The sequence below is a fragment of the Meriones unguiculatus genome, chromosome 8 (assembly GCF_030254825.1).
Source record: "Meriones unguiculatus strain TT.TT164.6M chromosome 8, Bangor_MerUng_6.1, whole genome shotgun sequence".
NCBI classification, from domain to species: domain Eukaryota; kingdom Metazoa; phylum Chordata; class Mammalia; order Rodentia; family Muridae; genus Meriones; species Meriones unguiculatus.
Genome location: NC_083356.1, coordinates 45272937 through 45291557, shown reverse-complemented (window position 1 = coordinate 45291557; position 18621 = coordinate 45272937). Strand labels below are relative to the sequence as shown.

Here is an 18621-nt window from a genome sequence, read left to right as displayed (position 1 = left end):
TTTATCTAGCTCAGTTCAGGGTGATTCCTTAATACTGATATACATATTTTAAACAAAGACGCAGTGCATGTATTTCTCCTGGGTCAGAGACCATCTTTACATAGTCTGTGAACTTGAACGCGGTTGTCAGCCGCTGCTCTTTGGTTCGTTTATCCTAAAGTCAGGCTAGTAATGTATTTTTGTAAGGATTTAAATGAGTTTTTAAACTTCATCATTAGCTACAGGGAGAAGACAGGAAATAAATTTTTATTGGCTATGGATTATATGTCATTAATTAGTTTAAAGTTATGAATCTAGGCTTTGTAGAAAGTGTCAGGTTTTCTAAAGGTAAGAAAACTGGGTTTGGGAAGCCTGGTCACCTGGTTCAGGCTCTTCAGTGATCAGTGACAGGGCTGGGCATCAAACTAACGCCCAAGCTAGAATAATGCCTCATGCCTTTTCAGAATGTCTGCTTCCTTCTCCAACACTGGGTCTAAAGTAAGACAACAAGGATGAGCACAAAGTAGGTAATGGGGTAATGGTTGATGGCATTTCTGCTGATGAATAACTTTATATATCACAAAGTAAAACTGCTCATGCTAAAGACTTTTTAAAAAATCCCGGGAACATTTAAGAGGGTTCTGAGATGTATTCTGAAGTTTTGTGGCTTACAGAAAAGTAAAGAGATCTAAACACTTCACAAGGAATTTCACAAGAGCCAATGCTGTGGCCCGAATTATGACCACATGCTACATACCTGACACGTGCAAACCAGCTTCTCCAGGAGAGCAGATCCGAGATTAAAAAACACAGTCCTCTTGCATTCTTATTTGACCCTGAATTTCTTTATGATAACTGCCTCCAATGTTTTGTTTATTTATTTATTTATTGCTTGAAATGGTGTGTGCTCACATAGGAATGCAAGTGCCTGTCAAGGTCAAAAGGCGCCATCAGATCCCCTGGAATTGGAGTCACAAATGATTGTGAGTTGCCTGACACAGGTTCTGGGAACTGAACTTGGGTCATACTCCGAGAGCAGGTTGAGAGAAGGTGCTGAGCCATGTCTCCAGCCCCTCTCAAATGTTTTAAGATGAATATTTTATTACCATCATCTGCCTGAAATAGTTTCCTCAAATATTATATCAACAAAACCATTTGACTGCTGCAGTGGAAAACTTAGAATCATTTATGCAGTGGTCCCAGTAGAGAACCTTTCATGTTCCAAGTAGGAAAATACATTTTGCAAAATGAAATCATTTTGCAAGACTGACTTCAGTTTCTAAAGGAGTTTTAGATATTGAGTTCTAACTCTATGTCTCAGGTCGATGCTGTTTGACAAATGGATGTCCCTTGAGAGAAAAGCTTGTGCTTTCACATCTGTCCTATTATGGACACTGACTGAGTCATTATTGGGGTTGTAGAAAGAACATTTTTCCAGGCTGATGACGTCCTGTTTGTTTTGGATATGCTACTTTGACTTTGCAATTTAAAGTGTTTTCATGTTTAAGTCATTTTTGTTTTTTCTTTTCAGTGGCTCCACCCACAAGGTTAAGATATAATGTAATATCCCATGACAGTATACAGATTTCATGGAAAGCACCAAGAGGGAAGTTTGGTGGCTACAAACTGCTCGTAGCTCCAGCTTCAGGTAAGGGCAATATATCCACTATATTTTCTGGACCCTTTGGAGCTTTTTATACGTGGATGGTTAAAAATATATGTAGTGGTAAATGCTGCTTTAGGGCTGTGTGAAAGACTTGGGTTAGATTAATTTTTGAACTTGACAAATTCTCTTTTCATCAAGAAAATAATGATCCCCAAAGTGAGATTTGGTTCTTGGGCTCAAAAGTGATTGATTTTCCTTACACTAAAATTTCCAGAATATCAAAACCCTACCACCTATGTTTCAATATATAACAAATACTTTTTTTTGTTTTTTTTTAACAAATACTTTTTAATCTATGGACTCTGTAAAGATATAATACACCTGAGTGTACAATAGTTGTGTTTGTTTGAGTAAGTTATAATTAATCAACTGTTTATAATTACAATTAGAAATTAAACATCAAAATTATAAAGGTCAACTAGACATTGTGAAAATTAACTGAAACTAAAAAACAAATTGAATAGATTTATTGATCATTACATAAAGGTGTGATATAAAATTATGTTTAAATTGTGGGTGAAGTTTTCATTCTCATGTTTTATATTTCTATTATACAGATAAATCGATCAAAGCAGGGCATGTACAGGAATTGAATGGGTGTCATGGAGACACTGAGAATTAACACTGGATTTCTTGAGCCCTAATTCTACTTCTGTTACTCATAAGTCCTGAGATCCAGGTTGTTTAGCTTCTCAGTGCCTCAGTTTCTTATTCTGTAGAAAGTTTGAAACATCATCACCCTCCTCACGGGAGCTTTCTGACCTTGCACATGGTATTATGCCCAAGCTTATTTGAAATACAGACTATGAGACTCCAGCCTCAAACTTCGGAATCAGTCAATGATTTGTAAAATGATCCCAAGATAATTCCTGTAGAATTCAAGTTTGGGAAGTACCGACTGTGAAAGCCAAAGGAACTAACAACACACATACAGCCGTGCTGCCATAGAGTGATTGCTAAGGGACTATCACCACGGGAATGCTCTTCTGGATGTCTCTCAGCTCTCGTCCTCTCACACAAATACATAATAACCAACTGCTAACAGCACGACCTCAGCGCAGTGCTTACTCTTCTTGTTGCTGTGGTAGAATGCTCGGCATACACAATTCAAGTGAGGAAAGATTTATTTTGGCCCCTGGTTTCAGAGACTGATTCCATGGTTCCTTTGTCCATTCTGGAAGTGGGCAGGTGTGGCAGCGGAGAACTGTCTGCCTCACAGCTGTCCTGAAGCAGAATGGAGAAAAAGGGAGTGCTGCTGTTTAGCTGCTCTCTCTTTTTCTCCTTTTATTCTGACCTGGATTCCCCGCTCATGGAATGCTGCTGCCCATATTTAGTTTTTTTTTTTTTCCCTACTCAGTTAATTGTCTACAGATACATCCACATAGATGTATCCACAGAGATGTGCCATGCCTATCTCATTTGTGATCTTGTCATCTTGACAATGAAGGGTAACCATGAAACACATCTAATACATGTTTTTATAAATCTAATCATAATGGGTGGTGAAAATGGGCATATATATCTGGATTTCTTTCTGTTGAGGACCATTTCTCAACTAATTTAGTACTCACAAATGTATAACCTTATCCAGTATTTGACTTAGAGATCTCAAAAAAGAATAGGTAGATAAAACACTTAGCTTCTGACTCGGTCACTGAATTAAGTATTATAGACTCATTCCCAGTTACTAGCTTACGGAACTGGGGAATTCCTATGTATGGTCTTGAAAATATTTTCTTAGACACTGAGTGCTTTAATTTTCAGATTAGTTGTTAATTATACTCAATTATTAAGCACCCAAACACATGCAATTGAGGAATCACAGGTCTTAGAACTGACTCAAGTGCTTTGTGAACCAAACCTCAACATTATCTGCCAATTCCCTCTGAGACGGTGCACTCAAAAGCTAGATGCTTATGTCTACAGTGACAACAATTGTGCGTTAAATTATTTCTTAATAACTATTGGCTTTACTTCATTTACTGTTCTTATGGCAGTGGCCAAAGCCAATCAGTCCATTTTGTCATACTAGAATCTACATGATTAAATACAGTAAATAATACAAGAATAATAAATGCATGTAACTACAAAAAGTTCATGGACAATTTAGCACTATGAGCCGTGGTCCAAGTCTTTTTATGACAGTCTTTCCCAAAGAATGTTCCACAGTCTTCTGCAGGGTCCTAAAAGCAGTTACATAACAAAATGAGCTAATAGTCAAATAAATTTGGTAAATGCTGGTTAATACAGAGTTTAAAGCACTTATTTTATCACAGGAGTCTTAAAATATTAAATAAAGTAATACTTTTGCCTTCTAGAGAGAGACTGTAATATACTGGGTTTTCTAAAATCCTTCTTTTTTTAAAGCAAAGAATATATTACATAGTATTTATTTTTGCACTTTATAATAGATGAGAGCTTACTTTTTCCTTTTTAAATGTATGTTTTTTGCCGAAATGAATACATATAGTGCCCATGCATGTCAGAAGAGAGCACTGGATCCCCCTGGACTGGAGGTACAGCCAGGTGTTGCCAGCCTGTGGGTGCTGGGAAACAAGTCCTGGTCCACTGGGAAAGTGGCCAGTGCTTAAAAGCACCAAGACATTTCACCAGCCCCAGCAGAGAAGTCCTGAATGACAGGAGTTTACAAAACAAAAGTTAGCATCTTGACCACTTAAGAGGCTTTAGTAAGAAAAACTCAGTTTTGTCCTTTAGTGACAGGCAGCATGGAGGATACCAAGGAGGATTTCAGATCTACACATGAATTTTATTGGAATATAATTAAAATTAACTATAATATGCTACATTTGATTAATTTATACCTCTCTGAGGGTTGTCACAGGGACAGAAGTCATAGTCATGAATTAATTTCTCTTTTCATTCAGACTCTTAATCACTGCCATAAATTATAGAAAAAAAGATGCTTTTGAAGTTTTGCATAAATATGCAGTATTTAACCAAAAGCATTTCGAGAAAGCCTTAGATGTCAGTCTAATTTGATGGTGGTTTCACAATTTTTTTTTTTTTTTAAATTAAACCAAACTGACTTTTAAGCAGCCAGGCAATGAGTTATTTATTCAGCACCATGAGGTAGCGGTGGCCAGACTTCAGATAATTCAGTCGTTTATGCTTCAAGGATGCTTTGGATTACATTAGGGAACAGAAAAAAACAAAGTCAGCGTGGCTAATAGCATTCTGTCAGCTCATGTGTCCCACTGCACTTTCAAGAGGCAATCTTTTCTTTGAAGACTGTATCTGATGTTGAGAATCTGCCTTCTAATCTTGTAGTATGGCTTCTGTTAGGTAATAAATGTGATAGAGTGCTATGATGAAAGTCTTTTTTTTTATTTTTTTAACATTCCAGAAGTGCTTTTTCCTTTTTTTGAGACAGGGTTTCTCTGTGTAGCCTTGGCTGTCCTGGACTTGATTTGTGGACCAGGCTGTCCTCGAAATCACAGAGATCCTCCTGCCTCTTGCCTCACTGAGTGCTCAGATTAAAGGCATGGGCCACCGCACCCAGCGATGAAAGTCTTTTATGATTTTATGACTAACACGGGCAGCCATTTGTCACCTAAAAGAATACGCTGAACACAACAATGAACGTTACATTACAGTTAGGCTCTGTGCACACATGTATTAGGTATGTGTATTTCAATTGTTGTTACCATCTGAAATATATTGTGTTGTGCATTGCAAATATATACAACCAAAATAAAAAGTAACTAATGTCTTTGTTTCTTAACAGTCTTGATTCAGTGCATGCAGCTACTTCTTGCTTAGGATGGACTCATCTTTCTGTTTTATTACAGGGGGAAAAACCAACCAGTTGAACCTCCAGAACACTGCAACAAAAGCAATTATTCAAGGCCTTCTGCCAGAGCAGAATTACACAGTTCAACTGATCGCCTATAATAAAGACAAAGAAAGCAAGCCTGCTCAAGGCCAGTTCAGAAGTATGTATCTTTAAGCACAGTCTTTAAGTACTACCTGCGGCTCTGGGCTTACACTACTAGATGTTTGAGGGAGGCTTTTGAGATAAAGTATTTTCTTTTTGACTTCTGAACAAAGACATTTGGTGAATCTACCTGCAAGTACAGAAGACATGTTGAGATCTCCCATTGTCCAGAAGCTATTATGAGGTCTTTAGGTTTTAGTATAAGTCAGTCCTGCCTCTGTTCATGTCTGCACCCCAGTTTTCTGCCTGCTAAATTCGGACGTACTGGAAATAACGTCTCATAAGGTCTGCGAGAAAAAGGAAATGAGAGGAGGAGCTGCAGTTCGTTTCACATGTATTAAAGCCTTGTGCTTGAGACTTTCAAGAATTGGTCTGAGAATCAGCGGAAACCCTAGGGCCCGGAAAAGCTTTCCCGGTAGCTGCTAACTCAAGGGAAACAGAGGAAAGCCACTTGTTTCCCTCTTGTTGTTTTTTGAAAGGCTGCTGGCCTTTCAGGGCTTTCTTTCCCCAATTTCTCTGATGTTCCTGCTCCCTATAGGATTTAGCTTCGTCTCTCCTGCCTTGAAAACTTCATGGTGATCAGGACAAAAGACTTTTGAGACTTTTTGAATACCACCTTTTCTTTCTTTCTTTTTTTTTTACTTTTTTATTTTTATTTAATTTTTTTATTTATTGCAATTTATTCACTTTGTATCCCAGTTGTAGCTCCCTCCCTCATCCCTTCCAAATCCCTCTCTCCTTCCCTCTTCTCCTCCCATGCCCCTCCCCAAGTCCACTGATAGGGGAGGACCTCCTCCCCTTCCATCTGACCCTAGTCTATCAGGTCTCATCAGAGTGGCTGCATTGTCCTCCTCTGTGGCTATTTTTTTTTTTTTAGAACAGAGAGAAGCCCTTGTGGTGGTGAATTTATTACTGTGATACCACTTTGTCGTGGTGCCTTTGCCTTCACTGCCCTTTTCCACACCCCTCCCCTCTCCTCCATGTCCCTCCTCCTCCCCCCTCGTTTTCTTTTTCTTTTGAGGCAAGGTCTTGCTTTGCATTTCAGCCCAGGCTGGAACCCACTTTGTAGACCTGGAACTTGTGAGCCTCCTGCTCTTTTGTTCCCCATCCTGGGATCACAGATGTGCACCACCACACTTGGCAAGACAATTTCTAACTGATTTTCTAATTGATTTTGTTCCTGCACGGAAGTAGCAACATTCATTACATTTTCTGTGTGAACTTGTGGACCAACTTGCAATGGTACTTATTTTTCAAAATTCAAGTGTACACTGGTGCTGTGGTCTGTTTTGGAACACTTCCAAGCCATCAACTTTTCTCTTTGCAAGTATGTTCCATTGGCTTGAATCACCCTGACCATCTTAACAGTGACACATGGTGTTCCCTGTCCAGGAACAGATCTGCAGATTGCCACGTCTGAATATTCTCATTAGTTCCCAGATTTCTTTATACCCCTAGCATTTCTCAGTTTCAAAATTTTCCTCATATTAAACTGACAGATGCATTTTATTTTAGAAAATGTAAGTGACCTGGGTCACAGCCCAAGTATGGGTGGGGTGAAAGATGTAGACTTGGAAATAATCCATAAAGGATGAGATTTTAAACTGTTGGATGATAAAATTATAGGCAGAATATTCAGAGATGCAAGGCAGCTTTAGTGTAAGATCATGTTTCAGGAATGGAAAGAGAAAAAGAATCCAAAGACGAGAGTATAAAAGACAAGGTAGTGGAATAGGAAAAAATATGATTATATCTTTGCAAAAACTAAGAACAAAGAATTTTAAGGAGTCAGGATGGTGATTAAGAAATAAAAAAAAGGGGTCTAAAGATGGGTATAAAAGTTAGATTATTGAATTTGGTAAGGTTTTAATTTTAATCTTTTAATTTTAATCGTAGCTCAGAATTAAATCTCTTGGAATCAGAAAGATGAGGTTTTTAAGGACAGGCTTACTATAATTGAGGTGATAAGCTCTGAGCAGATGACAAGTCTTGGACCTTTCAGCAAAGGCATAAAAGCCAGTAAGAAGGAAGAGGATGGATGGATGCTACAGAGATCGGGGCAGATGGCAAGGATGGATGGAGAGGTCATCATTTCCATTCCACGCTTGACCTACCAATATATTTGCCCATTTCTTTCAAGCACATGAAATAATGAAATGACACATCTTTTTTAAAACTTATTTTTTATTAATTAGAGTTTATTCACTTTGTCTCCCAGCTGTAGCCCTGTCTCTCTTTCCCTCCCAACCCCACTCTTCCTCCCTCATCTCCTCCCATGCCCCTCCCCAAGTCCACTGATAAGGGAAGCCCTCCTCCCCTTCCATCTGATCCTAGCCTATCAGGTCTCATCAGGACTGGCTTCATTGTCTTCCTCTGTGGCCCAGTAGGGCTGCTCCCCCCTCAGGGGGAGGTGATCAAAGAGCCAGCCACTGAGTTCATGTCAGAGACAGTCCCTGTTCCTCTTACTAGGGTACCCTCTTGGACACTGAGTTGCCATGGGCTACATCTGTGCAGGGGTTCTAGGTTATTGCCATGCATGGTCCTTGGTTGGAGTATCAGTCTCAGAAAAGATCCCTGGGTGAGAGGTTCATTAGAGGTACATGGTCACCTTGCCAGTGGGGTATAACTGTGAATTAATTATTAGAGAAACTTTTTTTTAAGTTTTGGAGGAAAATTATGGGGTCTTATACTTTCTATTGAAGATATAGCAATTACAAAAAAGAATATCCACAGTTACCATCTTTCTAAAATGGGTGCCAAATTCATATATTGAGTCCAGAGACATGAGGCTAAGGAAACACTTACTCATTTTATAAGCATCTTGGTCTTTCATTCTTTCATGTACAAGGATGAGATAATTATGCCAATTTTACAGCTGTTTTGAAGTATTAAATTTATTGGATGTATTTGTCCACAGTGCACACTTGACCTAAGACTTAAGTACTTTTCATACTTTATGGCAAGGTTGAAGAAAATAACAGGTCTAATATCTGGAGAGGAGTTTGTACCATGGCACTAATGTCTGTCAGTGCTTTCTGGTTTTGCAAGGATTTTGGTTAAACACATCGAGTATATTGAATATATATATTTAAAACATTAATACCACATGTTCCCATCTTTCCTTTTCTTCTAGTTAAAGATTTAGAGAAAAGAAAGGATCCAACAAAGCCCAGAGCCAAGGTTGTGGACAAAGGAAACGGAAGTAAACCAACGTCACCAGAAGGTCAGATATTTATGTGTTTAACTCACTTCGGATGTGGCCGGCTTAGTTGTGAAGACCGTACATACATCGTTGGTTGGGCCATCACCAGAGACATGCAGTCTGTTATGAAAATCGCCATTAGTTCTTTTCTCCCCACCTTCATAGTTGTGAACGTTTTGGTGGGTGGATGGATGGGTTGGAGCTTGCATTCACCTTTCTACGACTAAACAAGCACACACACAAAACCTGTCCTGTCATATTCCTTGCTGGATCTGTTGCTTCTTTACTCTAGGACGTCCCCTTGTGGGACGAGTCCCTGGTAAACTGCCTGTTACACTTTGTTTTCATTTGTCCCTCTCCTCCACTGTGCTATGTATTTTTAAAACTACCAAGCACTGCCCATGGCAGTATCCCATATTTTGGCATATAGCACTAATATTTTATAATTTCTACTAGGTTGTCTTCTTTAATCCATGACTTACTTAAAATAAGTCATTAATTTTAAACATGTGGTGATCTTAAACATATTCATGTGTTATTAGTGTCTGACTTTATTGCACTGTGTTCAGAGAACATGGTATGCAGGGATGTTTTTAAAATTTTTTGGAGATATTTTATTACTTAAATGCGGCCAGTGGTTAGATTCATTCCACATGTCCTTGAGAAAAAATGCGTTTTAATTTCCCTCACTAATGTTTGTCCACTTGTGTTTGAAACTGATGATTTTAAATAGTTGTAATGCTGGTGACATATACAATGAGAGTTATATTTTCTAGGGAGATTTTACTTTTTTTATTTATAAGGATTCCTTTTATTACTAGTCATTCAGTATTTGTTTCAAAGCCTAAGTGTCTCAAATCAATTCAGTTGTACCCTCTTTATTGGGTACAGTATTCACAAAACAACCCATTCTTTCTTGTATAACTCTTACTGTATTTGTGTCCCTGGGAGTATAGAGACTAATCTTATGGAGAAGGCTGAGTGGCATTTAAATATTCTATCTTAAAATTGCTATATTTATTTATAACTGTGTTTGCTTAAGTTTGCTGAAATTACTGATAATTTTGGACTTATCAATTATTTCTTTGCTTTGTGTTACTTCACATTTTTCATATTCTTTCTCCTCCATTTATGGTTTCTGTTTTTTTTTATATCTACTTTACCTTTCTACTGGCCTGGAAATATTCATTTTTTTTATTTCTTTGATATGATTGTATTAACATTTGACATACACATGAATCTTAACAAAAGTCTACAAGTAATTGATAGCTTTAGCATAGCTCAACAGTCCTTATAATGCTTTCAGGGTATCACACTGTTTTCTGTCTGTCAATTGTTGTCTCCTACTCTGTTTTTGTTATATCTTATATCTCATGCCAATTTCACATAGCTCATTTAAGCCTGCTTATTTATGTTTATAACTTCCCAGTGAGCCATATGACTCTCAGTATCCCACATTCTTCTGTTTACATATGTAGCCATAGAAATCATTTTAGAATTACTCACCTGTACATATTGCAAAATAGACAGAATAGACACATGGTTTGTTAACTAAAGTTTGATACTTGCTTTTGGTGTATGGTATAGAAATATAGGTTCAAAAATATCTGAGAACCAGGCTAGATTTCACAGGTTGGTAATTCCAGATACTTTGGAAGCTGGGCAGAAAGATTGCAGGCTCAAGAGTTAGCTGGGCACGAATAGAAGGCAAGCCTGGGTTACTTATTGAGACACTGTCTCAAAGTAAAGAGAAAAAAAAATGGGGGTCAGAAAAGCTCAGCGGCTGAGTGCTTGCCTAGGATGCTGCAAAGCTTGGGTTAGCTCTTTCTTTACTGTGTTTTGTCATTCATTTTAGTATAGGTAACTTGAGTCTGCCGAATACTGATGGGCTTGCAAAAGGTAAAAGTTAAGTAAAGGCCTATAGAAAAGTATCTTTCTTTCCAGCTTTACTCATCCTAAGAACCAAAGTTTTTCTTTCCCTTTGTCTTTATTGGGAATGGGGCGGGGCAGTGCTGGGAATTGAGCCCACCCAGGACCTTGAGCATGCTGGTATATATTCTACTAAGTGACATCCTCAATTCCAAGTCCATCAGTTTCTGACTTACATGCTTCTGTTTAATTTTGTAAAAGTGCGTTTGTTAGCATTTTAATGTGTTATTTTTTCAAGTTCTCAGTTAATATTTGGATGAGGGTTCTTTACCTGTTTACCATTAGAGAGTATTTGAGATAAAAATCTAAGGTTTCATGTGGCTTCAGAAATTATTAGTTCTATATTACTAAATAGTTCTACCTTCTCTATTCTTTGCCTCAATACACATTCCTTTTACCCTTCCAAAACCCAGGACTGAGTGACATGAATGAAAAACAAAGAAGAAAAGATTATGGTGATCCTGGCATACATTCTAAGAAACACTGAAAGCATTTGAGGATTGTACAGTTCACAGTGCATTCCTGGTAGCTATATTCATGATGGACTTCCTGCAGCCACTGTCAGGCAGGTTTATTGTAGTGGTGAGGACCTAGGTGGGGGCTCGGAGTCATACGAAACAAAAGTCTGAGGCCACCTTAGGTTATATAGTGAGTTCCGGGTCAGCCTGAGCCTTGGGGAGAAAAAAAAACAAACCACAAAAGTGGGGCTTAGCAAGAAGAAACAGAAAGTGGTTCTAACATCATGGGCGAGCTTAGCAGAAGCTCCTAACCACTCATAGTCCTTCCCAAGACTTGACATAAGCCCCTTCCAGGATGAGGTAGCCCCACAATTCCCATCGAACTCTGTTATTCTTTGTTCTCTCTACAATGTATAATCTTCTGCTATGAGCATCTACACTGAGAGTAGCTCAGATACAATCAGTAAATCAAAATTTTAGCTGAAATGCAATGAGCTTATATGTTTAGCTGAAATGTCTGTGCTGTGAAACAGTTACTTGTTTTTGTTTTTTTTTTTTAAAATGTACTGTACATGTTTCTTCAATACTCAAAAACCAGCTTGCAAACAAAAGTGGTGTTTGCCTTTGAACACAGCATTTGCACATTGACATGAACGGCTATTTCCCCATGGCTGTCCAAACAGCTTTCTCTAGTTATTTTTGGCATTTTGCATAGGAACGCAGAACCAGATTGGAAAAGATTATGGGCCAGATAGGAAAAGAAGCATAAGGTTTCTTTCTTTTGTGCTAGTGGTTTTTGTTTTTTTGTTTTTTTTTCAATTGAGGCCATCAAACCTCTCTTTTCCTATCCATGTACTAATGGGGCTTGACCATCCTTAGCTTCTGAGATCAGGTGTAATCAGGCACTTTCACATGGTATCACCTTGGACAACCTTTTAATCCCCCCTTCTTTTTATTTTTGTGTTCTCTATACTAAGAAGAGAACGGATGAATCTAGAACTCCCATTTTTCTTTTCTTTTTAAATTTTTATTATTTTTTTCTCCATACTATAGAGCTCTGATTTTCTAAGGAAAAAAAAAAAAAACAACAACAAAAACCTAAAATAGATAAGCTTGTTATTCTTTCCAAAATAGCAATAGGCTAAGCCCAGTCCTCTGCTATTTTTGAAATAATGTTTTATTGGGGCACAGCTCTGCTCACTCCACAGCTCTGCTCGCTCCTGACATAGTCTATGGTGACTCTCCCACAGCGGCAGAGTTGGAGCCGTTCAGGGGGATCATAATGGCCAGCAGAGACTCTAGTATTTCCTGTCTTGACCTCTTCAGAATACAGTTGTTGATTCCTGCTTTGGAGTGTTTAAAGCTTTCAGATGTTTTTGGTACTAAATCCCTCATTAAGTTGGTTCCCTTTCTGAGTACATTTGGTCTGTTCTGTTATTTCCAATCAGAACTGCTTAGGATATAATCTCATTTGTGCATCTTCAAAAGATTCCTTTTCTTATGTGCCCATATTTGTGTATACATACACACACACACACACACACACACACACAAATTTGAAACATGAGAACTGAGCTAGCTGTGAAGAGTGAATAAATTACTGTAAGTTAAGTACTTAGGACACAGTGAATGCTATTTAAGCATTTATTATTAATATTAGAATGCTGCAAACTGAGCATGGTGGGCAAGCCTGTAATCTCAGCACACAGCTGAGGTGGGATGATGAATTTGAGGCCAGTCTGGGCTGCATCGTTCCAGGGCAACCTGGGCTACATCTTGTTTAAAACAAACAAACAAACAAACACAATAATAAAATAAAAATACTTTCCAAATAAGTCAGTCTCTCTTCCTCCTCCCTCCTTCTTTTCTCTCTCCTTCTCTGCAAAGTTTCATACATTCTATGCTAGTCTCAAACTTGCTATGTAACTGAGGCTGGCCTTGACCTCCAGACCTTCCTGACTCTACCTCTCCAGTGCTGGGATGGTACGTGTTTGTCATCATACTTGGCTGAGAGGCCTGTCTTTTATGTTTGATAGAGACTGCACAGATGAGGTTTGATATTTATCCCCTAGTGCTGAGTTAGCTATTGGGTATTAGCTGAAGTTCATGCTTGGCAGATGTCCAGCCTCATGCAGCTCGCGCAGTCCAGTGCAGCTCAACACAGGTATTCAATGGCTTCTCTAGATGGGCAGTCAGCTCCGAGTTACTCATGCTAATTATATTACGACGCAGCCAGGCCTTATGATGGTTCTCAAGGCATATTTTCACATGTTAACATCACTTTTGACACTTTTATGGTTCTTAACTCATAACTGAGAGACGGATTTAAAAAATTATCACCCTGTCCTTTAGTGTTCCAAAAGCTTACACATGCCAAAATCAAGATTGTAGATTCATCTTGGAAACAGTGAGAATATTTGGGATTTAAACTTCAGCTAGACAGGGGTCAAAAGATCAGTTAAAACCCAGGAATATAGGCAGTTTTTCAGGTAAACACTGGCTAAATCCTTACTCAATTCCTATAAGTGAGGAGAAGGTGGGGCACTGAGGTTTAGATGTTGTCTGGATTAGGGTGTCTATTGCTGTTGAAGAGACCAGGACCACAGCAACTCTTTTTTAAAATTAATTAATTCAATTTACCTCTCGGTCATAGGCGCCTCCCTTCTGTCCTCCCAGTCCCACCCTCCCTCCTTTATCCCCTCTCCCCTATTCCTCAGAACAGGGGAGCGCCCTACCCAGACACTCCAGCTCATCTATTCACATGAGGACTGAGTTTGTCTTCCTCCCATGTGGCCTGGCAGGGAAGCCCCATCAGGGGTTTAGTTCTTTTAGAAGCTGTCTGAAGAGGAGTTGTAATGGTCTGCTCCATTCATATGCTCCTGAGCAAGGGAACACAAGAACCTGATTGGCCATGTCAGGACATACAGAAATTGGATCAGGATTAATGCTGGCCTAGCATGCCCAAAGCTGGGGGTTCAGTCTCTAGCACCTCACAAAACTGGGCAGACATGGGACTCACTTCCTCCATTGCCTCTCTGCTTCCTGCAACCTCCCAAACCAGCACCACTCGCTGGGAACCAGTCAAAGTCAAGCCAGCCTGTGGGGGGACATTGCACATGGAAACTGTAACAGTCTCGGCCTGAAAGAACCAGAGATTAAAAAAAGATGTAAACTCATACAAGGTGTAATTTGTCCATTTAGATCCGCTTTGCTTTGAGTTTCCCTGGCTTCAGGAGAGTGGAGTTCTCTTTGTAAAACAGTGGTTTAACACATGCATGTTCAGTGGGAGTGAGGCAGTCTTCAAAGGGGCAAAATTGTTTCTTGAGGAAGAGGCTGAAACAGTTTTTTACTCCTTTTATGTTCGGAGTTTAGATACACATAAGAATACAAACAGACATACAGTACATGACATCAACATTTCTTGAGGAGGCAACTAAACAAACATGTCTGAAAAGTCTTCTTATGGGAAAATAGCTTTAAAAGGTTGGGAGCTCCACAAGGACAAAATCTATCAGGGCACGGGGGCCCTCTATGAGACTGTTTCTCCAACCTAGGATCATGTATGGATATAACCAGAACCCCTGCTTAGATGTAGCCCATGGTAGCTCAGTATCCAAGTCGGTTTCCCTTGTAAGGGGAGCAGGAACTATTTCTGACATGAACTCAACGACTGGCTCCTTTCCCCACCCCCCAACCCCCCGCCCCCGAAGGAGGAACAGTCTTGCTAGGCCACAGAGGAGGACATGGCAGCCAGTTCTGAAGATATCTGATAAGCTAGGGTCAGATGGAAGGGGAGGAGGACCTCCCCTAGCAATGGACTTGGAAAGGAGCAGGAAGGAGATGAGGGAGGGAGGGTAGGATTGGGAGGGAATGAAGGAGGGGGCTACGGCTGGAATACAAAGTAAATAACCTGTGATTAATATAAACAAAAATAAAAATTAATAATAATAATAAAAAAGGTTAGGAGACACAGACGGATAGCAGCAAATGTTCAATGGAAAGGCTCTCTTTTGTTTCAGCCTCTTTTGCCTCTTGTTTGCTCCCTGTGCCTTCCAAAGCATGCTGTTGAAACATGGAGCAACCCCACAGCTAGGGGGTCAAGCACAAGGCAGTAAACGCTTTTTACACTTCCTGGAGTTGGAGACTCCAGGCTTGGTCAGACATCATAAGACCAGCAGCTTTTCAGCCTGAATTCTAGGAGCATAAACAGAAGCTTTATTGCATGGGTAGTTTTCTTCTCAATTGTTTTTTCTTTCTCACCACTTTTGTTATCGGTGCCCTTATGGATTAGACAGCATGCAAGGTTTGGGGCCAAGCAGTCCTTGAAATATCATCTTCTTCTGCTTCCTGTCTAGTTGTGCAGTCTTGAGCAGACCAATCTTCTAACCTACAACTTCCTTGTTTCACAAGTAAGCACGATACTTACTATTAGCATGTAGGACTGCAGACGGCAGTTGGTACTATCCTGTCTGTCATGTAAGGTTCATATTAGGCCCTTAAGAGAGCTGTGTTTCTAGTCCTGTCCAGCGCATGTGTGTTCTTTTTTCAAAAGAAAGTGTAGTTATTCCTCAGTATCCATGAAGACAGACTCTAAAAGCCTTTACAAGTACCCAAACTTGAGGGTGCTAAAGTCCCATAAATAAATAAATTTTAAAAAATGATTTCAATATAGGTGTGTCATACCCATATCTTCCCATGTGCTTCAAATCATCCCTGGGTTACTCACAGTACCTAATGGACTAATAGAAATAATTGTTATACTGGACATGAAGGAAAAAAGAAAACAGTTGTGTATGTTCAGTACAGATACAATTTTTAAAATGCTTTGACTTCATAGTTGCTTAAATTCTGTAGCTGTGGATCCATGTCTTTAGAAGGCTGAGCAGATCACCAACACTGATTGTAATAGTGTCTCGTGTCTCTTAGAGAACTTGGCTTGTTTTGGACTTAAAGAAGGAAGTTCTGAATCCCTGGGAGAAGACTGAGAGAGGCCACGTTTACGAAAAGATCTTTAAATACAGCAGAAGGAAAAAATTCTGTTTCCTTCCCCTATCTATGCTAGGAATTATAGGTTGTACATTAAGGCTTTAAAAAAAAAGGAGCCAAGATCAGTCATTCAGGAAGTAATTACTGAGCCTCCATGAATGCATGCTGCTCCTCAGCTGTTCCTTAGATGGAGGCTAATGCGCCAAGAGGAGAAGGGGGCTGGATTCTCCTAGTGTCAGACCTACAGTTTCCCCATTCATCTTCTACTGCCCTTGATAATGCAACACAGTTTGGACACCTTCTTTTTCTTGACCTCCAGTAAAAGCTATTATTCTCTTTCATTTATTTATTTATTTATTCATTCATTTATTTATTTTATTTTTATATTAATTACAGTTTATTCACTTTGCATCCCAGCTGTAGTCCCCTCCCTCATTCCCTCCCAATCCCACCCTACCTCCTTTATCTCCTCCCATGCCCCTCTCTAAGCCCACTGATAGGGGATGTCCTCCTCCCCTTCCATCTGACCCTTGTGGTGCTCCTGTCCTCTCCAGCTCTTACTAACTGCCCCTTCTTTCATATGATTCCCTGCACTCTGCCTAAGGTTTTGTCATGAGTCTCAGCATCTGCTTTGATACACTGCTACGTAGAGTCTTTCAGTGGCCCTCTATGGTAGGCTCCTGTCCTTTTTCTTGTTTTCTCCTGCTTCCAATGTCCATCCCATTTGTCTTTCTAAGTGAGGGTTGATCACCTTACCTCGGGACCTCCTTCTTGTTTAGCTTCTTTAGGTGTACATTTTCAACTGTTAAATTCTTACAGTAGTAAGCATTCCAAGCTCCATCCACAGCGAAGTTTCAAATGTCCACATTTGAAAAGTAAGCTGTAACATTTTAATAAAACTGCTACTTTGTCACTCTGAGTACTGTCAGTGACTTTGGCAGAGGTGTTTTCCAGATTGTGGAGCTCCGCTGGTTAGTACCTAAATTCTTGTCTAAGAATGTTAGAGAATACCTTGTGTGTCTGTTTCTGTGAAGCAACCTATGAGGAAGCGAGTGTTTTGGAATTAAAGTTGTGAGGGACTACTTGTTATTGTGACTTGTTAGTCACAGGGATAGGTGGGCTGTTGAGTTCATAGGCATTCATCTACAATAATAACCATACAGCCAGATGTTCAGCAAAGAAAAAAAAATCTGTAGAGCTGCATATTTTAGGAGAGCTGAAAACAAGTGGGACTGTAACACACTGGCTCTAAACTTTGAAAAATTTGTAACTGAAAACAGAGCTGATGTGACAAAATCACCTTTCTTGAGTCATTATTGAGAAAACTGGAAAATAACTAGGTAACTAAAAACAAAAATCTAAAACTGACTTCATAAAAATAAGTAAGGAAGTACCATGTTTTTTTCCTCAAAGAAAATTTAATCTGTTTCAGATATCTTGATCATGATAGGTTCACTTAAAAATAATTTAATTATTTATTCACTTTACAGCCCTATCATAGCCCCCTCCCTCCCCTCCTCCCGGACCTACCCTCCTTTCCTCTTCCCAGCATCCCCCTCCCTTCCCCTCAGAAAAGGGGAGTGCCCTCCTCATCTACATATCCCAGCACATTAAAGCACATGAGGACTGAATACATCCTCTTCCCCTGCCATCTGGCAAGGCAACCTCATCAGGGGAAAGTGATGAAAAAGCATGTAATAGAGTCCTTGTCAGAGACAGCTCCTGCTCCCCTTACTAGGGAACCCACATGAAGACCAAGCTGTCCATCAGGTACATATGTGAAGGGGGCCTAGGTTGAGCCCATACATAGTCCTTGGTTGGTGTTTCAGTCTCCAAAAGCCCCACCGAGCTCAAGTTGGTTATGTTGGTCTTTTTGTGGAGTTCCTGTTCCTTCTGGGTTCTTCTATCCTTCCTCCCACTCTTCCACAAGGTTCCCTGCATTCCAACCAAAGTTTGGCTCTGAGTGTCAGCATCTGTTTCTATCTATTGCTGGGTGAGGCCTCTGTGTTAGGCTCCCATCTGCAAGCACAGCAGAGTGTGGTTAGTAGTGTCAGAGGTTGGCTCTCTCCCATGGCGTGGCCAGACATTGGCTGGACATTCCCTCAATCTCTGCACATCTTGTAGGCAGGGTAAATTTTTGGTTGAAGTTTTTGTGGGTGGGTTGGTGATCCCCTCCCTCAACTAAGAGTCCTATCTGGTTGGAGGGTGGCCTCTCCCTGCTAGAGTCACCCACATATCCTCCCAGGAGCCTATCCTGTCATAGGTCTCTAGCCTGTCTCTGAGATGCCCAAGGCCACAGTTTCTCTTCCCTCTGAAAGCCTTCTGTCCTCTTGCCCCCTTCCCCACTTCAGATCCCCACTGTGCTTTGCCTCAGCACCCCGTCTCCTATCCTGTTCCCTCTCTTTGAGCCCTTCCTCTGTCTATTCTGTTTCTCCTTCTGGGTGAG

The 18621-nt window shown here is 40.0% G+C and overlaps 1 protein-coding gene across 4 annotated transcripts in view; it reads left to right on the top strand.

Annotated features, from left to right (window-relative positions):
- Positions 1-18621, top strand: part of Col14a1 (collagen type XIV alpha 1 chain) — a 216034-nt gene that overhangs the window by 27905 nt on the left and 169508 nt on the right. For all 4 annotated transcript variants that reach the window (XM_021650061.2, XM_021650060.2, XM_060389409.1 and 1 more), the window contains exons 3-5: positions 1511-1627; positions 5455-5598; positions 8734-8823. In XM_021650061.2, coding sequence (XP_021505736.1) covers positions 1511-1627; positions 5455-5598; positions 8734-8823 — 351 coding nt within the window. The remainder of the gene's footprint in view (positions 1-1510; positions 1628-5454; positions 5599-8733; positions 8824-18621) is intronic.